Source organism: Biomphalaria glabrata, chromosome 7, assembly GCF_947242115.1.
Source record: "Biomphalaria glabrata chromosome 7, xgBioGlab47.1, whole genome shotgun sequence".
NCBI classification, from domain to species: Eukaryota; Metazoa; Mollusca; class Gastropoda; family Planorbidae; genus Biomphalaria; species Biomphalaria glabrata.
The window spans coordinates 29,505,654-29,532,294 of NC_074717.1; the positions used below are offsets into that span (position 1 = coordinate 29,505,654).

Consider the following 26,641-nt stretch of genomic DNA (forward strand, 5'->3'; position numbering starts at 1 on the left):
CTACTCCTCTTACTTTCTCTTTGCAATCTTCGGGTTGATTCGAGAGTTTTAATCCTGTAACTAAGAACAGTACTGGTGACTATATGCTTGTCTACTCGTATTTGTCTACTCCTCTTACTTTCTCTTTGCAATCTTCGGGTTGATTCTTCTATGACTTGATTCCAAATCAAAAAAATGTTGCTGATTCTTTGACCTTCAATTCCATTAAATGAAGCTATTCCTTGACTTTTTGATTTATTTAAACAAGACACATATCAATTGATTGATACATGTTATGTTTGTAATTAGGTTGAGGTGAAGAGAGCAGCTATGAAGAACCTTGAGACGAACGTGGAGGAGCTCAAAGACAAACAAGGGAAGCAACTGGAAGAAAACAGTCGCCTTGAAGATAAAATTCGTGACTTGACTGTTGCCATAACAACTCAAGAAGCCCAGTGTGAAAAGCTGAAGCACCTTGTGAGTTGTTAGAGTGACTAGACTTGATTACATTTAAAGTAGTGTGGAGGATATATATATATATATATATATATACAGGGTGCATCAGAAAAATGTTCTACAATGCTAAATTTCTTGACATGGAAAGCTTAATGTCCGATTGGAAAAATAAATGTGAGTAATGTTCAAACTGGTGGCCTTCAGCATTGCTGATTACGAATTAACACTGATTCCGTACATCGTACCAAAGTGTCCACTGAGATTTCTGCACACACCTCCTGAATCTCATTCCACAGTGTGTCCAGGTGACGTGGTTTATGTTTGTACACCTTATCTTTAACTGTGCCCCATAAGAAGAAATCCAGTGGCGTGAGGTCTGGAGAGCATGCAGGAAACTCTATTGGTCCCCAGCATCCTATCCACTAGCCTGGCACATTGTGATCCAGGTATGCTCATACGTCCCTATGATAGTGCGGCGGGGTGCCATCTTGTTGGAAATAAAACTCATCTTTACTGTATAATGCACGAATGGAAAGGAATATGGAGTCATCAAGCTCACATCTCCACTGTCTTTGAACTGCAGCTACATTCTCAAACTTCCAGTACCACGTAATTATCTGCTTCTGCTCTTCAAAACTCAAACGCACGTCCGCCATGTTGCAGTTACTTCCTTGCCACTGCTGCAACTTGTTGAAGAAACATAACATTACTTTCTCACAGAAATTTAACCTTGTAGAACGATTAATCAATTGTCTATGACAGTTCAAAGTGTGTATACATTTTTTTGACGCACCCTGTATATAATTCATTTTGGAATATAAGCATAACTTTCCAACTTAAGTCTTGACTGCAGCTTACTCTAACTTAAGTCTGACTGCAGCTTACAAGTCTTGAATTATACATTTAGGGATGAAAGCCCACTCCAATAATTGTTTAAAAAATTGCTCAAATTATTGTTTTTATATAAGTTTTTTTTTTAAAGCAGCAACAATACTTTTCAATTAAGTTACAAAATATTTAAGTAATTAGGTCAAAAGGTAAAAAAAAAAAAAGAAGCCAAGCAACAACCAAATGATATTCTCATTTTTAGCGGCCCACGAAAGGGGAAAAGATGCTATTAGTTTTGTGTGGAATGTCTGTCTGTCTGTCCTGTTTAGATCTCGTAAACTAGAAAAGATATTGACAATCTGACACCATAATATTTAATCAAAGTTCTGATGCAACAGCTACTTTTTTCTTTTCAGAAAGCGAAAAATCTAATTTTTTAAATCACTTGTGCAAGCAATTTTTTTCATAAAAATACACCACTTTTACAACTATTCACAATTAATAGTAACAAACACGGGAGACTCTTTAGAAGGGGAGATAACCATTTGCCATATTTTTTACAAATTTATGCAAATGTTTTAGAATTTTTGTCAAAAAAAAATTTTTATTACATTGTTTTTGCTAAGTTAAGTAAGTTCTGTCATACTAACTACTACATTTACACAGAAAAAAAGTTTTATTTTTTTTAAAGAGAAAAAATCTATTTAATATACATATAAGTTGGACATAATTTAAAACAAGTAGTTTTTCATATAATCACATGAACTGCAGAGCTACATTGGGACGCAGTCACACTTATTGTAACTATTTTTTTTTTTACAGAAATGTTTTTTTCTTGAGGATTTGAATAAGAGATTGACCCTTTCCAAAACAATTAGATCAATTAGGTATTCATTAAAAGACATCAGTTAGGCCAGGTTCACATCTAACTTCACATTTACTTTCACGTATCCTTTGGTGTGCTGGACCGCTGGGGCACCACACAAGATCTGTTGACCTTTTTTCTCCATTCTTCTCTGTACTTTGTCTTTGATAGAATTTCATTCTGATGTTCTTTCTGAAAATATTGAAACCTGCCTTTTTACATGCCTGGGTGGACCACTTTGGGACCGATTTTGAGTTTGTGTTTCCACACAAACTGTCTTTGTAATCTTTGTAAGTCATTAATATAGTATTGGTAATATAGTCAATATGCTATTGTTACGAATCTCACTATCCAGGCTCTCTGCAAACTGCACCATACACCACCAACTTTAAGAACTTGACAACTCAGGGCTTCAAAATAACATAACACTTTAATGGTTGAATAAATAACAGCCAATACTGTACAATTGGCTACACGTACACTGTACAAATATCTCTCCGATAAACACCATACCGCCGTATCAACTCTTGCACTGAACCGTCGTAATGCTCCGTACAGAACCACACCGTTGAACTGTGCTGTAGTTGACCGTGTTCTGAGCCCCTGTCGTGAACCGTCTCTCGTGAACCGTGCTGTATTGAGCCCCTTTTCTCAACCGTCTTGACTGCAACACCTCAGCTCTTATATAGGGTCCCTACTGGCCTTCTCGAACCGGACAGAACGCCACTCGACGTTTCTAGGTGGTCAGATGACTACAACTCTCGTGACGCTCCTGAGCTCTGTTCTTGACGTCGATCCTTCCCCAACCATCATGTTGACACTCGTCTTGGCCGGCCGGCATAACTCGTCACGGTTGACCGCTTGTCTAGCGCTGGCCTGGGGCGATTTGCGTCGGCTGACTACACACACATCACTACACCCTTCTGTGCCACCACCAGGTATATAACACTATGATGTGTTTTTATGTCTCTAGCTCAAGAAAGTATAAAAAATATCTTTGCTGGATGTTTAAATCTTCTATAGTTAATATGCTGCAATGTAATTTTGAATCTGTAGCACCAACAGAGTATAGAAATGTATTTGCTGAATAGCATAGAAAAGTCCTCACATAATGTTAGTTTAACGTTTGTCCTGTTGTTGTTGTGTAATTTCACTAAAAATTGTTTAAACTTTCTTGACAGGTATCAACAAAGGAAGATTTGATTTGTCAACTACGGGGTGATGCAGAGTCACTTAACCGACAACTAAAGGAAACAGTCAGCAAAGTATGTTAGTAGTGTAAATATGCTCATTTATAAATTATTTTGCAATAGACAAAAGTTCTACTGTAAATTGTTTAACCATTTTTACTAGAAGTTTGTTGAGAGAGGATTTTGCAATTTTGTATGGCCTATTCCTATGTAGCTGATTCTAGGGTAACATTTTAAAGTTTGTTGAGCTCACTCGGTCTTATGTCTTGCATAAAAATAATCCTGGCTATAAGACCTGAAATCACTTTTGCCACGCTTTATCTAAAATAATTTTTAAAAATTATATATAAAAGTTTAACTTTGACATGCCCATATTTCCAATAGGTCTTAGTTCGAGATGAAAACATTCAAAAACTCAATGTAGAAATTGGGAAACTAAAAGCCAAAACTCAGGACAAGACAAAGGAGGTAAGGCATTTCTTAGTTCTTGCTATTATATAGTATACCTGTTGATATTTGATTTGTACTGAGATGTGATGGTTTTGTATCTCCAACAGTGTGATAAAATTGTTTGAAAGTTTTCATTTAAATATAATTGTACAACTACTAATAAGATTCTATATCCTATACATGTATATATGCTAAAATATGTTTTTTTTAACTGATGTGCTTTTTTTTTTAAATAAATATGACTGCTTTTAAAATAAGTGGATGAAAAGTGATATGGCGGAGAAAATTGCGTGTTTTTTTTTGTCCAGTAGTTCCCTGTTTTACTCTTTGAAAAATAATAGTTTCTGTTAAATAGTTTTAGTTGTTTTTTCAATGTTGTTTTGTAAAATACTGAATACTTGTTTTTTAAGTCTCCAAATATGTTATATCTAGTTCATGTTCTAGATCTTCTTTCATCTCTAAACAAATAAAAATAAGTTACAAAAAATAAATATTCTTACACGATGTCCATTGTTTCTGTTCATTTCCCCATTACACAATGTTATCATTTGAATTCGTTTAAAATGTCATTGTCAATGAAAAAGTAAATTAAATTTCCTCATGACATCAGGTACATCCTATAACAGCTTATTTAAATTTCAAACAAAACAAAATTGTCTGATTGTTGGTAGAATTCAAAACTTGCAGTCTCTCCTTTATTTTTTTTTTGTTATTTCTAGATTTGTACAGAAACTTACATTCAGTAGATTTTATACACATCTTATTTTTAGAAATTCAAATTCAGCCTTTCATTTTCAACTTAACATTTGCTAACTTCATTTACATATTTAAATCTTTTTTTTTTTGTTCCAAGCTAAATCTTTTTCAAGTCATAAATTTAGAGGTCCAGTTTTTTGAAAAAATGGACACCATCAATTTACTAATTTGTATATGGGATTCTAAGTAATTGATGGTTTAGAAAATGTGAGAATAGTTTTGAAACAATGCTGTACCGGGTAATGAAAAAGTTAAATCATTTCATATTCTTTTTCATTAAACTTGTCCATTTCCTTCAGTAGATCAATTCTTTCTTGAAGACTTGCATTCTATATATTACCTTTGCATGCAATTCTACTAACTAATAATTTTTAGATGATTTCTCTTCTCTTTTGAGCCCTATTTGACCATTTTTCAGTGACAATGCATCTATAGTGTTCCACTAACACTAATCCCAGTATATGTTTTCAGATTATTGAATGCACCGAGGAGGTATAGTATATCTATAAATAGATACATTCCATTTTGAATGCACTGCACTGCTAACTGGCCTACTGCTTGGTATATCTAAGCATTTACCCTGTTTGACATAAATATTTGTCTTAAATAGGCCTTCTATAGATTGTATAATAAATAGATAAGAGGAATAATGCATCTCAAGACAAATAAGAGAACTTAATCATGAGTCTATTTAAGCATGTTACTGTGCATTTTCCAACTTGCCACAATACAATCAATGTTGTTTATTTAAAATGAAAAGTATCTCCCTAATAAGACATAATGCTGCCCCATTTTACCCATCAAAATTTAATTTATTTTGTTTATTAGTTTTTTTCTTCTTTCACATTTTTTTAGTTTCATAAATTCATTCAAAAAGAAATATTTTTTCTAAATAAAAAATGAGAGAATAAAATGTAATTTTTGTTGTTTCATTTATGCCAGCGATTACAAGCACTTATTTTTTACAAAAACTCTCTTCAGAAAGACTATATTTTAAGACATTTGAAGTGATGTGATTCTATTTACATTTTTTCCAAACACTATATTTGAATAGATATATATAAATAAATACAATAGGGCACTATAATCATGACATAGATGTGGTTTTTAAAAAGAGAACAAATAACTAGATGGTCATCCCTGTGTGCTTGGTCTTATCACATTAACACAAAATCTAGCTAAACTGAATCTATCTATATATGGCCTCCTTCATTCGCAAAGATGGATCATCTCATGGAAATGCGATGAATGCCTGGGCATGATGTCACCCACACATCAGTTCCCCCCTCTCCATGCAGCTGATGTATCCAAAGGAACGGCAGTGCCGATACAGTTTGTGGTCAGCAGCGTTGTAGGTTCTGCCATGGTTAGTACTGGGTGCTGCAAACTGCCTTATGGTCGCCAGCTCCTGATTTTTCCTCAGGGTTGACTCCCAAGGCAAGGCAACAGAGGTTTGAATTCAGAGTTTTCCTTTTCCTAGGTGGGTAGCCAGCATTGGCTAACGAGCCCCTCCTGCCCGAAGCTTACTGGTTAAGGCACCTGTTACTTGCCTTTGCCCCTTCTCCTGTTAGTTCCGCCAGACTCAATATCTGAGCCACATGTGATGGCCAGGAATTAGACTGGTTGTCATAGGCTATTTGAGATGCATACCATTAGGAAGCATTTTATAGGTTGTGCAGTGCTTACATCCATTACCACTTCCGGTAATGACAACCTTGCAGAACCTAAACTGAATCCACCATTTCCAAATAAATAGGACTTACATTCAATGTATGTACAAAGAAAATAATTTTTTCAAATGTGTAGAATTCCATTTTCATCAACAGCATTTCATTTTTCATATAATGTTTATATCATATCCAAGTTTTTTTGCAATGAGAATAAGAAAAAAAAATTTTCTCTAGAAATAAGGCCCATTTTTTGTTTGCTTATGGTTAGAATCTTTAAAAATAAGTGCACGTTATTTTACCCTTTACTTATTAGTTCTTTTCCCTTTTTCCTGCTTTAGTTGTTAAAAATTATCCACCCTCATGTCCTAAATCATGTTTGCAACCCTTGATGTTCAGTTTTGTCAGTGTGCATGGCTTGGGGATTTCCTTGATATGTTTTCTGTGTTGTTTTTTTTTACTCATTTTTGAAACTGACATTTGTGACTAACATCTGCCTGTGAACAATGGTGTGATAGTTCAATAAGTTACTTAATGGTTGAAAGTGAAAATATAGTGTAAAACTAACTGCCTGTTCTTGGTATACTCCATTTGTTTTCATTGTTTTGCACAATGTCCTAGTTGCGACAGTGTTTCTAAAGAAGTTGCTACTTTGATTAGGGATAAGCATGGTTAAGGTTTTTTTTATAATTAAAAAAAATTAGTTTAACTTTTTTTTTGGTTATTGAAATGCATTCAATAATATGTAATAATGGCAAGGGTAAGAAATATTTTTAGTTTTTTATTTTGTTTCACTGTGTTTTAAATTTATTTTGGAATTGGGCATGGAAGACAATATTACACAATCTGTTAAAACCATGGATAATTTATGGTTTTGTTTTTGGTTATCTGAAAACTAACTATACAATATCTGCAATGGAGCACATGTTATCTGCCTCTAAAAAATATTATGAGTTAATATTTATGAAATGTTTTTTATATAAATTTTCATTCAAACCACTTTCTTGCTATTTAAAGCCTTATGAAAGAATATGAAAAGGAATTTAATTTGCATCCAATTTTAACAACTAAAAATCCAAATAAAATTATTCCTTTTAAAAAACTCAATTTTGCATCACAAAATGGTATAAAGCAACTACTATTAATGTTATGTTTCTGAAAAAGGCTTGTCTTAAAGATACATATTGTTTTCTACTGTCAAGTTTAGTAACTATGGCAACTTGACTTTACAGATTGCTAAACAGTCTGAGTTGATCAAGAAACTACAGAACACTTTAACTCAGTGTCATCAAGATTTGGATGAGCTGCGCAGACGTGCTGATGAAGATGTAATTGGATTCTTAGTTTGATCTTTTAATTTCAATGCTTACATTTGTTACAAACACTTAGAGAACTTTCATTTCCTAGAACTCTATTATTACAACAACAAAAAACAACAACACAATATGAAGTTAGTGCATTACATTGACCAAACATTTCACAATGTAGTCACAAAATATCTTGATTTAGTATTTGGAGAACTATTTAGAATTGAGGTCCTTGAATTTTTTGTTAGTTTTTATTTTTAGAACAAAACAAAATTTTTCCATAGCTGATACAGATAAGAGTTACTAAAAAAAAAAGAATATCCCCAAACATTGAGAAACAGTCTTATCATCATTTACAATATGAAAGATATGTTTTCTCAGACAATATTATTGCATTGCTGCTTGTGTTGGCCTCTTTCATTTGTAGAAAGACTATGGTTTATCTCATACAGCATAATGATGAAAACCTGCACAGTCATTTTAACAATTTACCTAAAAATTTTGGAAAAAAATACTAGATTATTGGCCACACTGGGAAAACTCTGGTTTGACCGTTATAATTTTTGGAAATATTATCTTTTAATATTAATTTTGGTCTTGAAAATCTTTATCTTGAGCAGACATGTCTGTGGGTATTTCCACATGTAGAACCTATTTATTAAAGAGTTTAATAAGTAAATATACGTTCCAGAACATTTTGGGCACCATCTTTTAAGTTTTGATCTATAGGCATATCATTACAGTTGTATAAACTTTAAGTAGATATTCACTTAACCCGAATATTTTGGAGGGGGGGGGGGTAATAATGTTTAGTTTTTTAAATCTATCATTCATTAGTTATTATATATATATGGCTCCTTTTGTCTCGAAAGGCAATGGATGCGCCCAAGTGAGTCACTGGTTTTGGCTTAATCTTGAGACGGGGCAGAATCTGGTGTGGCTAATCAAGCCAATTCTAGAACGGCAGACTTTGCCACAATTCGTACATTTGTATGCCTCTGATTTAGGGCTAGCAGACAGGGCAGCTTTCTTTTTTTCCCTCTTGATTAAAGCCGCTTCAATTCTTTTGTTCTCAGCAAGGGTTGTCCCAGAACGCACAGTCTGTCTCCATGCACTCCGGTCTTTGGCTATGTTTTCCCACATACTTTCACTGATGCCTGAGGCTCTCATGTCTCGCTTGCAGACATCTCTATATGTTAGTCTTGGGCGGCCCTTGGGTCTGACTCCTTCCACAAGCTCAGCATATAAGATATCTTTCGGGATTCTACCATCTGGCATGCGGGTGACATGTCCGAGCCAGCGTAATCTCCTTTGTGTCAGGAGAGCATACATGCTGTTCATATTGGCCAGTCTCAAAACTTCCTGATTGGAGACATGGTCCCTCCAAGAGATGCCCATTATGCGTCTCAGGCAGCGCAAGTGGAAACTATTCAATCTGTGCTCTTGGTACATGTATGTTGACCAGCTTTCACTGCCATAAAGGAGAGTGCTCACAACACAGGCGTTGTATACTAGGATTTTGGTCGCTGTGGTCAATTTACCATTTTCCCAGACGCGCTTGGAGAGTTTTGCCAATGCTGTGGTAGCTTTTCCTATCCTTTTTGTCAGCTCGATGTCTAAGTCTAGGTTACTGACAATTGTTGAACCCAAGTAGGTAAATTCCTGCACCACTGAAAGGGTGTGGTTCCCAATTTGTATTATAGGTATTTCTGCAACGTCTTGTGCCAGGATTTCGGTCTTGGAGAGACTTATAGTAAGGCTAAACTCTTGACAAGCAGCTGCTAAGGCGTTCACTAGCTTCTGTAGACCTCCTTGTGAGTGAGATACGAGTGCCGCGTCATCGGCAAACAGCAGCTCCCTTATCAAGATACGACGCCTTTTCGTTTTGGCTTTAAGACGTGCCAGGTTAAAGAGCCTTCCATCGGATCTGCTATGAATGTATATTCCGTCTTCCAGGGATTTAAAAGCACTGGATAGTACGACTGAGAAGAAGATGCCAAAAAGTGTAGGGGCCAGTACACATCCTTGTTTTACACCGCTCTTAATAGAGAATGGCCTGGAGGAAGAACTTTCAAACTGAACGGTGCCCTGCATATTTTCGTGAAAAGCTGACACTAGTTTTCTTAACTTATTTGGACAGCCGATTCTCTCTAGTACAGCAAACAGACCGCTTCTGCTAACAAGGTCAAAGGCCTTGGTCAAATCAATAAAAGCTATGAAGAGGGGCTGCTTTTGTTCTCTGCTCTTCTCCTGTAGCTGCCGCAGAGAGAAAATCATATCTGTTGTAGATCTTCCTGCCCTAAAGCCACACTGCGACTCTGGATAAACACGATCTGCCAGGATCTGTAATCGCTTTAGTAACACTCTAGCAAAAGCCTTTCCGACTATGCTAAGCAGTGAGATGCCTCTGTAATTGTTACAATCAGAGCGGTCGCCTTTATTTTTATAAATTGTAACAATGTTGGAGTCTTTCAATTCCTGGGGGACCATTCCTTGTTCCCAGCACAAGCTTAGCAGTTCATGGAGTGGTTTGATTAGGGCATGTTTTCCAGCCTGAATTACTTCAGCAGGAATGCCATCTCCTCCGGGTGTTTTCCCATGTGCAAGCATGTCAATGGCAATGCTCAGCTCCTTTACTGAGGGCGTTTCGTCTAATTCCGTCAAAACTGGAAGTGATGGGAAGTTGGAAACAGCATTTGGTGAGATGGCGTTTTCAATCTGGTAGAGTTCTGCATAGTGTTCTACCCATCGTTCCATTTGCAGCGCACGATCGCTGATGACTGAGCCATCTTTTGACTTGAGTGGAGCACACTTGCTGGTGTGAGGTCCAAAGGCTTTTCTCATGCCCTCATATAGTCCTCTTATGTTACCACAGTCGGCACAAGATTGAATATCTTCGCATAGCTCCTGCCAGTATTTATTAGCACATTGTCTCGCTACTCTTTGGGCATTGTTACGTGCAGCTCTGAGCCTTATTAAGTTGCTTGGGGTGGGATCCTTCTTGTAGATTAGCATGGCTGCTCTCTTGTTCGTAGTGGCAGTTTCCATTTCTGGTAGACTAGCTTCAAACCAGTCTTCGCTTTTCTTGGTTTTGTTTCCAAAGACCAGTGATGATGTTTGGTAGATTGTATCACGCATAAACGTCCAGCTTTTTTCTACCTCAGTCACAGAGAAGTTTTTAAAAGCTTCCTCTAATTTGTTCTCAAATTCGGTGCAAAGATCAGGATTTTTTGTGCTAGTAGTATTCAGGCGTGATTTTCTTTTTCCCTGTGAAGTGTGGATCTTAGTTGGCAGCAGTCTTGTCCGGCATGACACTAAAGTATGATCAGTATCACAATCCGCGCTTTGGTAGCTACGTGTCAGCAGTATATTTCCAATGTCCTTTTTTCGTGTCAGTATCATATCCAGCTGGTGCCAGTGCCCAGACCTAGGGTGCCTCCATGAGACACAGTGCTGTGGTTTTGTTCTGAAGTATGTGTTGGTAATGCAGAGCTTATGGTATGTGCAGAATTCAAGCAGTCTTTGTCCGTTCTCATTCATCTTTCCGATTCCAAAAAGCCCAAGACAGTCTGGCCAGGTAGTGTGATCTGATCCTACTCTGGCATTGAAGTCACCTAGAAGGATCATATGTTCTTTTTGAGGAATGTTTGCAATGGCTTCTTTGAGGTCTTCATAGAACTTGTCTTTGTCCTCCTGAGGCGAGCATAGTGTGGGGGCATAGGCACTAATTAGATTGACTTTTCCAGATGCTGTCATCATACTTATGCTTAGTAGCCGTTCCGAGCCACCAACTGGGGGGACTATCATGGGAAGAAGACTGTTCTTGACAGCAAAACCCACACCATGTATTCGAGTCTCATCCTGTGCTTTCCCTTTCCAAAAGAAAGTGTAGTCAGTCTCGCGGAGCATGCCGTTTTCGGCCAGTCGGGTTTCTTGCAGGGCTGCAATGTCAATATGTAGCCTTTTTAGCTCGTTGTTTATAACTGCCGTCTTCCTTGCATCGTCGATCTGCCTTAGATCATCAGTGAGACCAGGACACATTGTCCTGACATTCCAAGTGGCCAGTCGCATGACAGGGATTTTCTTTTTCAGTTTAATTTTTCTTCTTTTGTTGCTTGGTGCAAGTTTCCAGCCTACTTGTCGTTTTAAACTAAGCTCTAAGCACCCATTAGAGCAGGCAGGCTGTGGCGGATCAGCACCTAACTGACTGGGGGCTGCCCAGGTTGAGGCGGGCGGTAGCTGATCAGTGAGGCGCGAAGACCTCTCCCACCGTCAGAGACAACCCGTGGCGTCCATACATTACGCCAATCAAGTTGGACTTATAACCCGTAACTGTTGTCTCCCGTGTTGTTTTAGCCGCTTTGCAGCAGCACCAGAGTTTCCTCTCCGGGGCGCATTCCTGGGCCTTGGATAAAGGGGTCATGGGTGGCCCATGCGTCATGATCCCTCTTTCGACCTTGCTGATGTGATCCAAAGGATCATTATTCATTAGTTATTAAGAGCAAAATAATCACTGCTAAAAATGGGCAATAGTCTTTTAAAAAAAAGTATTTATTGATATTTTACTTGTTTCTTCTTAGATGCTGCATAAAGAAGAGAAAATCAAACAGCTACAAGAAGATTTACTTGAGTCCCAGAGTCAACATTCAGCTTGTTACAATGAAGTAATACTATTGATTGTATTTTTTTTTTTTTTTTTGATTTTTTAAGGGCATATCCCATTGTGTTTTAAGGGCATATCCTAAGTTTTTTAAGGGCATATCCTACATGTTTTTTTTCTTTTCTTTTTTTACATTGTATAGCTTTTTAATAATTGGATTTTTCATTTAAAAAAAATTATTCGTTTGTTGTAGAATTATATAATGCTCAAAATGGTTTTGTTCTTGAAGAGTTTTATAATTTTTTCTTCTAGCTGAGTGAAAAGGTTTAAAATCATTAAAAAATATTCTGCCTTATTACAAATCAAGCCTTGCCAAAACAAAGATACATTAAAATATTTCAGTTTGGTTTGGTGACTTTTACACTGACCTCTCTACTTAAGGCTCATGTGCATGTATTACTCAATATTTATTTATAGCTTGTCAAGATGGAAGAAGAGTTTGAGCTGCTTAAAGCCAGTCACCTACAGCTGAATAAGGTCTCCCAGGCAACCAGTGCTCAGCTGACATCACTGCATGATCAGATTAACCAACTGGAGTTAGATCTGACAATTACAAATGAGAAGCATAGGACTTGCCAGAAAGAAGTGAGAATTTGATATTTTTAAATGCATTCCAAATATAAATATTGAGTTCGAAAAGAAAAATTTCCAAATCCTTTGAAATCAGTAATGTAAAAATAAATCTCTTTAAAGAGCTATTGTAACAATGTACAATGTCATTGAAAATTCTGAGAAACAAAAATATATTCTGGCCTGCTTTTCATTTTTTTTTTTTTTTTTTTGGGGTGGGGGGATTACGTGATTTTTTTTATTACTTAAATCATATTTCAGATAATTTTAGTTATAATAATAAAGAAGTTCAAAATTTTTTAAATTAGGTTTCGAATAGAGACCAAGTTATTCTAAGACTTCAGGCTGATCTGGACACAGCACAGCAAAATTATTCTGGCAGCATGGAGGAGGTTAGATTGTTGTATAATAATAATATGTGACTGGAAAAAAAAATAATTTAAATATATTTTGATAGTTATAAGTTAATTGAGACAAGTTCACAAAAGCCATTAAAGTCAAGACTAGTCTGTTACTATTCATTTGTAGCTGAAACTGAATGAAAGTGAAGTCAAGAGGATTGCTGGGAAATTAAAACAGCTTCAACAAGAAATACGGGAAAGTCATGAAAATCTGGAAAATAAAGACAACCAGGCAATTCCTTTTTTTTTTCTCTTAAATAATAATGTGAATCTGAAACATTTTTCCTTTTTTTTTTTATGCAGTGAGTTTTATTTATTTATTTTTTTAAATAAAATTTTCATATTGTTGAATATTTTCTTGATTGCCTCAAACAGTGAATCTAAGATTTACTATAGCACCTCTTTAGATTTCCCTTAATTGCCTTAATATGAATATTCAGCTAATTATTTTTTCTTTAATCTAAAAAAAAACCCACTATTTTGAGTAGATTGTAGACTATGAGAAAAGAATCCAAGAGTTGCAGCATGATGAAGAAATGGCTGTTCAGGAGGTAACTTTTTTCAGTTATTTTGATGTCATTCATAACAATTAGCTTTTAAACAACTCATCTGTTAAGTACTCAAGAGATTAGTTTGTATATGCATATATGACAGAGAAGAGAGAGAATAGGGTGTTCTTGATATTAAGATAATAAAACAGAACTCTTTAACAACAAAGTAATTTCTCCCTATCAGCTTTAACTCTTTGAGTGCATATTTTTTTTTTAATTGACTTTAATTGACAATCCAGAATTTGCAAAGGAGGGGGGGGGGGGGGGGCTGGAATTACTAAAACTAATAGAACCTTTCAATTTTATTATATATCAGATTTTATTTTATTTTTAAGGTAAATGAATAGGCTAAAAGTATTTCATAGAAAAAATAAAATATGCAAAACAATCATTTGCAGGAAATAAGACTTACAAATGTAAAAAAAAAATCATCTTACTCTTTCTAAAAGATTTACATTCCTTTTCACATTTAATTCATTACTATATAAAAAGCAAAAAAAAAAAACACATTTGTCACTTCAAATCGCATAAATTAGATAAACAAATACAGTAAGATACTGTATTATCCCCAGTTACTTTGGGCCCTGGTAAAAATATGTTCTGCTAAAATCAGGTTTAAAAACAAAACATGCTGTTCCACTATCCAATTTATGACCAAAACAAAGAACAATCACTCCCACATCAGCTAAATAAAAGGGTAATACAAATTTAACATTATAAAGATAGTGAAACAAATACCTTGTACCAAGTTAATTGCTGAGAGTAAGGCTGCACTGGTCTATACAGTGATTTCTCTCTACTAGCTTTAGAAACTGTTTATATTGAATGTAGATTTCATTTAACAAGTTATATCAGTCAGAACATTTTCCAAACTAATGTTTTTACTATTACTTAGAAAACATTAATTGGAAAATAAAAGGTTTTATTTAATAACTAACTCCAAGTTTTTATTAGGTTTAGTATTTCTTTCATTGATCAGAGCTAATTTGATCTGTACCCATTTCAGACATATATGGAGTTTGGATTTGATTTACTCAGGAGATAGTCTGAGAAATATTAATCTTGGCATTATATACTAATCACAATTTGTTATGATTGTTTTGTCAAGTTAGTAATCTGTCAATCATGAAATAATAAATACCATGATATATCTAAGCCCAACTGTTCATTGTTTTCTTTTATTTCAATTAGCAATATTAGAAATGATTAAGGTTAACTAGCTTCATGTTAACAAACATACAAATTAATAGCTTCTAGATCAACAAACTTATATAACAAACTTTAAAGATTAAAAAAAAAATTTGTTTTACATTACTTATGCCATAGTTATTTAAGTGCTATAAAATTTAACAGCAACACTGAACTTAAAATACAAACCAGAATAGAAATTAACACTAGGCAATGCTTATTCGCTACTAGTTAAATTCAGACTATCTCCATTAGGAAAAAAAGGTATGACATTTTTCCTTCCCATGAACCTATTTTGTTGTCTCTGGCTTGGAGCTGCATCTTGTGACTGTTATGTCAATCTGTTATGATCATGAACCACTGTTCTAATCTACATTTTGAAAGTTTTCGACTGAATCCATCTCTCAACGTTTATTTTACTTTTTTAACTTCTCATTGTGATTCTGCTTGGTTTAGATGCATATTTAATTATGGAAGTAATATTCTCATTATTGAAGTTTAGGGTTTGTAAATCGGCATTGGTAGTAAAAATGTATGATGGTACTAATTATATACAATAATTTCAATGTTGTTTTTTTCTTTATTTCTCCACATACTTAACTTCAGTTACTTTTTTAAAGATGTGAGCTAAAACATTCTTGATACATAAAGATGAATATTTACACACACCTATACACATCTAGACATTGTTAGTCTCTTTACTTGCTCCTGTTGACTCCCTCCTCCTTCTCCTTTCTTTGCTTTTCCTAAAAACTTACAACCATGGCACAGACATTTATTTTCATAAATTGTCATTGTACATAACTATTGCCAACATAAGTGCATACACTTTGGATAACTTATAACAACTAATGATTTCCAAAGGGAAAGATATTGTAAGAGTTTGTCTAGTTACATTGAGCTTAGTCTGCTAACCAATGTTCTTACCACAGCAGAAAATTTCATTGTTTTAAAAAAAATGTAACAGCTGTTTGTCCCCTTGATATTAGCTTCTGGAGTCTCAAAAAAACACTGTTACATTTTCTCTTACATTTTCTCAGTAATGGAAATCAACGTAGATTATAAAATCACTAATAATTTTTTTTATTTAATTTTTTTTTATTACCATACCTATTTTTTACATTCTCTCTTTTACAATACAATTTTTTTAGCCTCATTTTCTAAAAATTCTATTTACAGTTTCTTATTTTTATGATGTTTTTTTTTTTGTTACTTAGCTCTTACAGCAGCATCTTTGGCACAGGTTCTAAATCTTTAGCATAAAATGTCTATGTTTTATTTAGGGCATGTTTTTCTATGTTTTTGTCACATCTGCATGATTTGACTTTCTAAGAGGTCATTATTGTTACTGGTACATTATTTATTGCTGTAAGTCACATGTCCTCATGACATTGATTTGTTCAGCATGACATCACTAGTTGCATTGTACTGATCACTGCATGTCAAATATTTCATTGTCTACAAGCCACAGGCTGTTTGAAAACACAAGACTATGTTTTTGTTAACATTTAAAATGATCTCATTCTACAGTTTCTGAAAGCTAGAATTTTTAAAGTTTTTTTTTTTTTCTTGGAATGGAAAATCATGAAAAAGAATCCAGAACTAAAAAATATGTTCATAATTTTCCAGCATCAATTCTGGGTTTAAATCATGCTCCTTCCAGATTTCTTGTATTAACAGTCAAGTCCACATGTTTCCACATCTTTATGACAGTTAATGGATCAGTGGTCTTGATTTTATGTTTTAGTATCTCACTCACTGATGTGAGCATCTGTAGATCTTTTGTCTGCCATGTTTCAACTCACCTTGTTAAGTCATTGTTTGCATTCCCCAGGAACCAGTTTTAGACTCAATCAATTTTCTCAGATTTTTATCTTGCATCCATTATTTATATTTAAATTGTAAGCTTGAACCATCTAGCCTAGTATAATATACATATTGTTTTATGTTTACACTTTAAGAGCAGCCTTATAGTACAATGATGAAGTAAACTTATTTTTGGGGAATTATTGGTTATTTTTGTTAGTGATGATAGTAAGCTTATTTATAAAAAAAACAAACTAGAAATTAAATAAAAATCAAACTGATATTACTTCATAAAATGTAAAACAATACTGAAACAAAATATTTTTAACTTAAGTTGTTTTATATTTGGTATCTTCATTTTACTTCATACATTGTTTGTTCTATCCTGTAGCAAGATTTAAAAATATCATCAATACAAACATGTGTAACTTCAAATATTATATAACTAATGGAGTTTGTCATTTGCTGATAGAAAAGCTTGATTTTCTAACAGGCAAAAAACCATATGCGAACAATTGAGCAACTTAAATCAGACTTACAGGTGGCCAAAAGCAATGCTGCTGTGGAGCAGTCACGCTTGCAGGAAGATCTGGACCTGGTGAAGGAAGATCTTGACATGACCCGCAATGAGCTGAGTGAGTTTAAGAGGTCCAATGCTGATCTTAAAGTCACCATAGCTGGTCTGAATGATGACCTAACAAGATACAAAAATTTGCAAGATGAAAATGCTAATGAAGTGAGTTAATACTTTAGATGAGTGTATTTGCATATCAGAATAGAAATTTGTGAAACTTACAATCTAGATAAACATGTATTAAACTGTTTAGAATACTTAAGAGTTAGGGGTGATCTAAAAAGATGTTGAGGATTCAGTCTGACCAATTGTTGAATCATCCAGAGAAAACAAAATTGTCTTTAATTTTTTTAGCTATGCTAAGAGATTAATTTACAAATAAAGTTTATTATTAACAGAATAAAACTTTGTGGCAGAATTTTAAAAAGTATATGATGTGTGCTTTGTGAAATAATGGTTATGCAAGAACTATTGAAATATAACGAAGAAATGAAACAAGAAATGAAAAAAAAAACAAGTAACATAAAAAAAAAAGATTTTTCAAAAAGACAATTCCTCCTTTATGAAGCTGACTTTTTGTATGAGTGATTACATTGCTCTTCATAACTAATGAATGAGAGATTATTACATTTACATATTACATTTTTACCTCACCCACAAATCCTCCCCCCAATAAAAAATCCTTCTTAAGCACATATATAAATCAACTTAAAAATTCTTGTTTGATGAAACAGATCCAGACAGAAGAAAAGAAGTCTAGACCAGAAGTTCTCAAACTTTTTCATACAATATTAGTAGAATCCCTTTGTAACATGATTTGTTTGCCCAAATTGCATAATAGCTGCTGGCATAATCAAACTCTCATACCCTGTGTATGGCTTTGTGCTATTGACAATGCAATAATATATGAAGTCTTAAGAACTTTTTATTCACCGTTGTGAATAAGACATGACAATATTATATACATGTTAGCCTTCCAGAGATCTGATCTATTGAAATTTAAAAATTACATTCATTAATGATTTCAAATATCAAGTTAACAGTATACAATTTACCTTTCAATTATTTTCTAAAATAAACTATAACCCAGCATATCTAATGTTTCTTCTTGAGTAACAAAATGAATAATTTGTTTGTACAAAGAATACTCTGGAATCATGCTGTTTTTTGCTTCGACTTCCAGATTCGTCGACAAAGTGATCTTCTGAAACAGCAAGAGAACATCCTGTCAGAGACCAGGCAACAGTTGGTTATCTCGCAAAGCCAGTTGGAGGCAGCCAATGAAGATATTGAAAAGTTGGACTCTGCTCTTGGCAGTTACAAGCAGAAGTACACTCAGGCAACCAATCAGATTAATCATTTAGAAACCACTGTAGCATCTCTCCAAGAAAAACTCTCAGATAGTAGAAACCAGGTAAAAATTTAGCATTTATGTTTTTTTATACTTTGATTATCATAATCTTTTAGAAACTAGAAAACTTGTAAAAAAAAAAAAACTACTTAGCTTTAACATTTAATACTTAGAATGCAATAGTCAAACATTAATTGCTGATGAATTTGAAAAGTATAAAATAAAAATTCATTTGCCTAAAATTATGTTAGTATTGAAGAATATTTTAAATAGCTATTTGATTTTCCAACTCATATTTTTTTTTATCTATATACCAAGATCAGAACCATAAGTATTTAAATTTCACTTTTGAGTCAGAGGCATTACCTCATCAACCAAATCTTTACCACTCGCTTACTTGTTAAAATGTTTAACTGTGCTCCTATTCACTAGCTAATAGTGTCACAAAGGTGTAATTACTCCATCTCTTGTACTGTGAGTTCCATCAGAGTTCCTAATAGACTATTTGACCTTGTCATGTATATAAAACAGACTTAGATGAGAAAAAAAATTTTTGTAGACTTAATTGCATATTTAATTAAATTGATAATGAATCCACTTGAACATACTAATAAATGTGACATATACCACTGTTTAAAATTAATAGGTGAAAAATCAAAATTAAACAAAGGACTAGAAAAAACGAATACTTACAGACTTAATATTCCGTCACTGACTGACTCTCAATATTCACCCATGCACTCCTATTTATGAATGTTCTGTATCAGCTTCCAAAATGTTTAAATTGTTGTTTTGCTGTTCCCTTATTTTCCCTCCCAATGAAATGCTTGCACCTCGTTCAAAGAGTCTTTGAACTTTTGGTTATTTGTGTAGTAAAGATTGCAAGGTATACAAGAATGTTATTCATTGCAAGGAAATTATTTGTTGAGAACAGATGCATTAACAAGGCTTAGTGTTGCCAATGTGCACTCCTAAAAAAAGCTACAAACATTAACTTTGTTTTGCTCTTTACAGGAACTAGAGAGAGAAGCCACCATAGAGCAACAGAGATCTGAATTGGAAGGTTTGGACAGGGCCTATTCTGAAAGAAAGGAGGAGATCAGCCGTTGTGAAGACATGATACACCAGCTGACTGGAGAGTTAGAGTCCACTCAGAAAGAGCTGAGGTCTGCACATTTTCGTATCAAAGAGGTGGAAGATGCCAACAAGGAACTTAAGGACAGAGTTCAAGATTCTCAACATTTGGTAATATATGTGGTCACTAGTTTTAACATTAATGTCAATTAGATATAAAGTTATATATGTATAGTTTTAAACATATAATTCCATAAATGATGAACTGCTTTGATGTACTTGATAGGCATTGCAACATGAAGAAAAGGCTCATGATTTTGAAAACAAACTTCTAACTTATCAGACAGACCATAGTCACTCTGACAGAGAGGTAAGTCTAAATGTTTTACTTACTGTAAGCTCTCTAATTAGCTATTATCAAAATGAAACATAGTAACTGTGACAGAAGTAAGTCTGCACAATGGTTTTACTTACTGTAAGCTCTCTCAGTAGATAACGGTAAGATATGCATGATTGTTTTACTTACTGTAAGCTCTCTCAGTAGAAAATGGTAAGATATGCATGATTGTTTTACTAACTGTAAGCTCTCTCAGTAGATAATGGTAAGATATGCATGATTGTTTTACTAACTGTAAGCTCTCTCAGTAGATAACGGTAAGATATGCATGATTGTTTTACTTATTGTAAGCTCTTGAAGTAGATAAACTATAGGATATTAAGTGAATCCAATTTTGTATATTGAGGAGCCATGTTTTACTCTTCCCAGTTTGCTGACAAATTAGACCAGATTACTGGACTGGAATACCAACTGGAAGAGAATAGAGTAGACATGGAGGGCAAGGTCAGGTTCATTGAGCAGCTCAAGTCTGAGCTAAATCTTTGCCAATCTGAGCTGCAGCAGACTAAAGATGACAGGACCACGGCACTCAATGAGGTGAATAGGCTCTCCACAAGAGTTGATAAGAAAAAGCTTCACATAAAAAACATCATTTACACATATTATTTGTTCACATCTCAATAATCAATTCCTTCATTTTTATGTTTGACTTGCCAGATTGAGAAACTAGAAGGCAACATTCAACAACTGCAGCTTAATTTGGCCTCGGCACATCAACGCCACAAGAGTGAAGTCTGCAGATTTGAAGACCAGGTGGCCACCTTGGATAGACAACTGAACCAAACACAGACACAGCTGCAGCATGCAGAGCATGACATCGGCAGCAAGGAAGGAGAAATTAAGAGAAACGAGGCAGAGATTGCAACCTGCAGGGAAGACATACGCATGAAAGTTGAGGAGGTGGGGACTAATGATTTCAATTCATAGATGTCTTTCATTTTTACAAAGCTTTTATTAAGTCACTCTGTTTGTCTGTCTGAGTTGATGCTTTTACACTTTTTTCTCCCACTACCTTTTCTCTTATCAAGTTGCAATTTTGTTCAATTATTTATTGTCAATGACAACACATGAATCAATAGAAAATTAACCAAATAGTTAATCAATCAATGGTAAATAATAATTTTTTTTTTATATAGAAAAAGGGGAGATAAAACTTTGATAGATATGGCAGCAATTAAATGGTGCTCTTCAATAAATATAAGCTCTTATTTTAAAAAATATTTATATATATATTTTTTGGGGGGCTGATATAGTTCCCTTTTGTTTTTCTTTCTGCAAATGACATTATTTTGTTTATAGAGAACATTTGTTCTCTTATAGAGAACATTTGTTCTCGTTATTAATTTAAAATGTTTTGTTTATTACATGACAGAACAAGTCTATTATTAAAAATGTGTCTACACACATTTACACAAAAGGATACTGACTTGTACAATTAGTTATAGGAGTAAAGACTATTGATACTGACTTGTACAATTAATTATAGGAGGGATTTTTCTTATGACTAATTTAGCCTAATAGGAAACATTTTTGTTGGGGACTAAACACAATTATTTACATTTTTTGCACCATAGATTGAGAAACTTGAACGTAGTCTTCATGAAGCCAAGTTGGAGTTGAACCAAGTGCATGGATACAACAAACAGCTAGAAGGAAATGTAAGTGGAAGCCCAAGTCACTGTAATTAGATAATGTCATTAATATAATATTTCTCTTTCTGACAGCTAATATCTTGTCAAATAATCTTTACTTCTGTTTACCTGTCAAGATTGTAGACTTGAAAAGTTCATGTGAAACATTGAAACAAGATTTGAATGAAGCCAGGTCGCAATATAAAGATTGTGCCCAGGAAGTAAGTTCACAAGCTTTTTTGTGTGTATTTCTACAAGTATGTTTTTAAAAAAATTACCATTTTAACACTTAACAAACTTAACAATATACAAATAATCCCTGAAACAGCATACCAATGATTCCTTTTATATTATACAATTCTGTACAGCATATGGTTGCTACACAAACAGTATATAAATGATTCAATTTAAAATGTACTCTTAACTAATTGCTAATGAAAATCCAATTCTTAACTTGCATGATCTTTGTTTTTAAGTATTGTTCTTACATAAATAAATTAACATTCATTTAATATTTTGTTGAATTGTGCAGTACAGCAGAGTACTCACTGAGTATTAATGGGGTTGCTGTCCTAAATTTTTGGCATACTTAAAAATGTTTCATTCATTAAATATTTGCCTAGCTTGCCCACCATGAAGAAAAGTTAAGTCTGATCCAACAAAGCCTACAGTCAACCCAGGACCAGTTGAGTCAGAGGGTGACAGAAGTTGTGAGACATGAACAGAACATCAGGAAACTTCAGGTGAGAATCAAATGTGACATACTCCTCAAAAGAATCCAGTGTTACCTTGATTTTGAGTTTCAAGTAGAACAAGTTGTTTTACATGTTTGTTTGTTTGTTTGGCTTTGTTTGTTATGTTTTTGATCATGTTTTGTTGTTATTTCATGTTTTTCATTATTTCAACTTTTTTAAAAACATTTCTAGCAATTGTACTGTTTATAATTAATATACTTAATATATAATTAGTTGCATCAACTAAATTTTTAAAAAGTAACATTTTAACTATGGTTACATCGAAATCATTACATAGAGCTTACTATTATTTCTTAGTGTATCTTCAGCTCCACATAGCAACAGTTACATGGTTTATATAAGCAGTTTAAGTTTATTACTTGAAACTTCAGAAATATCCAACTACTGGTAGTTATAAAGAGCTCTTTCATTATAACAATGAATAATTAACTCAAATTATTTTTGAATCAAATACAACAGACTGAATTGAAAACTGCCAGAGAAAGGATTGCCAGTTATGAGGAGGAAATGGAGGAACAGAAAACTACAATCAACAAGCTTCGCAAGGATCTGATGGCAGCTAAAGAAGAGTTCCATGCTTCTATTCAGGAGGGTGTGGGACACAAACAACAGGCACACAAACTGGAGTTGGAACTGACTGGTGCTAGAGAACAAGAGAAGATGCTCTCTGACCAGGTATACATTCATCATAGACATATGCTGGGTAGAGAAACTTAATGATGCAATGGTTTGCCTCAGCATATTTTTAAATCACTCTTATTAGGCAAGATGGAGGATGTGTCCTTGTATTATGTTTATACGTTTTGTTTGCTTAGTGTAGACACATATTTTATATTTATTAATTATGTAATTATAATGCTACAGCATGTCACCAACTTGACAATTCTTATGGAATTCTAAGCTGAAAAGGAGACATATTTTATGTTTCCAGATATTCTTTGAGAGTTCAAGATAATCTACATCCTATCCCAAACCTATCTATCTATCATAAGACAGTAGTATTTTTCAAAGGAAAACAAATATTAACTTATTTGATCTTTAATATCAAAATAACTGGGACTATAGAAACAAAAAGGTATACATTTTGCATCCCACTACTTCTATAGCCCTAAAATAATATTCATTGAATGAGCAGGTAGAGCAGCAAGAACATATACTTGGACAGTTGCAGACAGAGCTGAGAGCAGAGAGAGACAGGCATGGTGAGACAGTCAGACAGCTGAGTGCCAGCAAGAAAGTTGGGCTGGATCTGCAGGCAGACATTGAGGCCCTGCAGAAACAGATCAGAGAACACCAGGAAAGAGTGAGCATTTGATTCCTGTATTAAGTTATTACAGTCAAAATATGTTGGTTTTTGTTTTGTTTTGTAATAAAAAGTCTATTTGAATTAACTAACATATCTTCTTTAACTTTTCTTAAGATACAAGCCAGAGAGGATCAGATAGCTAGACATCGACGTGAGATTGATGACCTACACAATAAAAACAGGGAGACTAGTGAAGTCCTGGCAGAAAGAGAAGGACAGCTCCGATTGTCTAACATGAACTTACAGGCAAGCCAAAAGCAAGCCAGACATCATACTCAAGAAGTGAGTATTGCAAGTTATGGAACGCTGTGCAGATAGTCTTAGAGAATGTATTGCCATATGTTATGTCTTTATGTGATAATTTGGATGTAAAACTTATCACTTACAGATATCTCGTTATGAGGACACTTTGAGCAAGCTTCAAACTGACCATGAAAAATTGCAGGAGCAATATCGCAGATCTAGTTCCGATGTAAGTAGGATAAACTTAATATGAAAATTAATAGAACAAAATTAGACAGTTCTCAAATCAGGAACAATGGCATTACAAATATTACTAGAACCTCAACATTTTCTAGATATTATTGAGTTGGGTCATGTTTCAAATAAAAATATTGTCTAATAGATTTCTCTTTGTCTTCATTGTCATAAAGTTTAAACTTTTGTAGCTTAGCATATGACAAAATATGGACCCTTAATTTTAGTGTTTAAATAATGAGCTTATAATGTTTTGAAAGATTCATCTTACTGTATAAGGAATGACATCTAAAAACAGAACTCAATAGACTTAAATGTCTGTAATATTTCTTATTTCTGTATGTTTTCAACAGTTGATGGAAGCTGATGCAAAGATTCATGAGTTAAAGGTCCAGCTAACCACTGTCCAAGGTAATCATAAAGAGTCTATGGAACAGCTAACAGAGAAGTCTCGGCAACTGGCTAATTTGAAGACTGAGTCTGCTAAGTTGGCTCAGCAGAATAACTCCATGAAAGAAGAGGTTAGCAATGTCATGTGCAGTGACCTCTGACACTCTTTATTTTTTATACGCTCCTACTCTGTGTGTGAAAGTTATCATTGACATCCCAATTTAAAAAAAAAAAGAATATTGTACAAAATACACACAAAAAATTCTCACAAAGTTTATATTTACTCACTGCGTCTGTCTGTCTGGTCGGAATCTTTTACATGTTATTTCTCCCACTTCCCATTCTCAAGGTGAAACTTCACAAATGCACAAATTTATAATTGTTAATCTAGATGTATTAAAAATTAACTAAATGATTGATACAAAATAATTAATGCTTTTTCCCCAAATATAAGCTTTGTCTTTAACAAATTTAACAAGAAATTACATTTTAAATAATTGTATACAATAATAGTATAAGGAAACAAGGTATCATCCATGATTCATTTTTAGGCTCACCCTTCACCTTATCCATTTGTCTGTTGGGACACCACACATGATCTGTCATCTGCTTCTCTCCATGACACTCACTTTTTATTTTATTTATTTCATCAATTAGAAACTAACACAAAATTCTTAAAACATCTGGTTTTCACTAAAAGAATTAATTATTCAAGTTTAGATTTTTTAAAAATGTAGAATACTGTACAAGACAGAAGAATTCTTTTTATTGAAAAGTTTTTACAACAAATCACTAGTTTTTCCTATAAAATTTGACCAATCAACAAGATTAAGAGCTAATAAGTTAAATTCAGTAACTCAAAACATCTACTTATCATTAAATGATCAATTTATTTTACAGATCATGTTCTATGATGAGAAACTCAGAAAGCTTCAGCAAGAATTAAGGAAAACTCAGGAAATTAACAAAGCCACAGATGAAGAGGTAACTCTAAGAGTGCTGTTTTCATTTGTATCCACAACATATTTATGAAGTCTTTCTTTTATACTCATAAATGTGAACATTCAAATATAAAAACTTCTTAAAAGGTGAGGCAGTGTTGTGTCACCTCAAAAATAGGAATTACTTTATTTTCCAGAGGAAAAGAAGATGGTGATTCAATTAATAATACATTTTAAAATTTTCTTTACTTTTTCTTCTTTTCCAGTTCCCATGTGTATATGAGTGGATGTGTGTGTGTGTTCAATGATCACTTATTCCTAACTTCATGCCATCTGTCTTAGTTCTCTGCTGTGCTCAAATAATGAATTGGTTGGTCTACTTCTCAAAGTCAGGCTCTCATCTTTGAATTGGTTGGTCTACATCTCCATGTCAGGCTCTCATCTTTGAATTGGTTGGTCTACTTCTCAAAGTCAGGCTCTCATCTTTGAATTGGTTGGTCTACTTCTCCATGTCAGGCTCTCATCTTTGAATTGGTTGGTCTACTTCTCCATGTCAGGCTCTCATTTTTTAATTGATTGGTCTACTTCTCAATGTCAGGCTCTCATCTTTGAATTTGTTGGTCTACTTCTCAATGTCAAGCTCTCATCTTTGAATTGGTTGGTCTACTTCTCCATGTCAGGCTCTCATTTTTGAATTGGTTGGTCTACTTCTCAATGTCAAGCTCTCATCTTTGAATTGGTTGGTCTACTTCTCAAAGTCAGGCTGACATCTTTGAATTGGTTGGTCTACTTCTCAAAGTCAGGCTGACATCTTTGAATTGGTTGGTCTACTTCTCAAAGTCAGGCTGACATTTTTGAATTGGTTGGTCTACTTCTCAATGTCAGGCTCTCATCTTTGAATTGGTTGGTCTACTTCTCCATGTCAGGCTCTCATCTTTGAATTGGTTGGTCTACTTCTCAATGTCAGCCTCTCATCTTTGAATTGGTTGGTCTACTTCTCAAAGTCAGGCTCTCATCTTTGAATTGGTTGGTCTACTTCTCAATGTCAGGCTCTCATCTTTGAATTGGTTG

General features: G+C 34.1%; 1 protein-coding gene across 7 annotated transcripts in view; it reads left to right on the plus strand.

Moving 5' to 3' along the window:
* The window catches only part of LOC106068294 (early endosome antigen 1-like), a 70,373-nt gene that overhangs the window by 34,724 nt on the left and 9,008 nt on the right, over positions 1–26,641 (plus strand). For 6 of the 7 annotated variants that reach the window (XM_056035269.1, XM_056035270.1, XM_056035264.1 and 3 more), the window contains 25 exons: positions 289–456; positions 3,310–3,393; positions 3,703–3,786; positions 4,996–5,016; positions 7,424–7,519; positions 12,079–12,162; positions 12,576–12,743; positions 13,037–13,120; positions 13,257–13,361; positions 13,618–13,680; positions 17,168–17,410; positions 18,432–18,662; positions 19,614–19,844; positions 19,960–20,043; positions 20,440–20,607; positions 20,728–20,970; positions 21,645–21,728; positions 21,839–21,922; positions 22,325–22,444; positions 22,916–23,131; positions 23,592–23,759; positions 23,877–24,044; positions 24,151–24,234; positions 24,593–24,760; positions 25,530–25,613. In XM_056035269.1, the coding sequence (XP_055891244.1) occupies positions 289–456; positions 3,310–3,393; positions 3,703–3,786; positions 4,996–5,016; positions 7,424–7,519; positions 12,079–12,162; positions 12,576–12,743; positions 13,037–13,120; positions 13,257–13,361; positions 13,618–13,680; positions 17,168–17,410; positions 18,432–18,662; positions 19,614–19,844; positions 19,960–20,043; positions 20,440–20,607; positions 20,728–20,970; positions 21,645–21,728; positions 21,839–21,922; positions 22,325–22,444; positions 22,916–23,131; positions 23,592–23,759; positions 23,877–24,044; positions 24,151–24,234; positions 24,593–24,760; positions 25,530–25,613 (3,333 nt within the window). The remainder of the gene's footprint in view (positions 1–288; positions 457–3,309; positions 3,394–3,702; positions 3,787–4,995; positions 5,017–7,423; positions 7,520–12,078; positions 12,163–12,575; positions 12,744–13,036; positions 13,121–13,256; positions 13,362–13,617; positions 13,681–17,167; positions 17,411–18,431; positions 18,663–19,613; positions 19,845–19,959; positions 20,044–20,439; positions 20,608–20,727; positions 20,971–21,644; positions 21,729–21,838; positions 21,923–22,324; positions 22,445–22,915; positions 23,132–23,591; positions 23,760–23,876; positions 24,045–24,150; positions 24,235–24,592; positions 24,761–25,529; positions 25,614–26,641) is intronic. The other variant, XM_056035266.1, reaches the window with a different exon arrangement.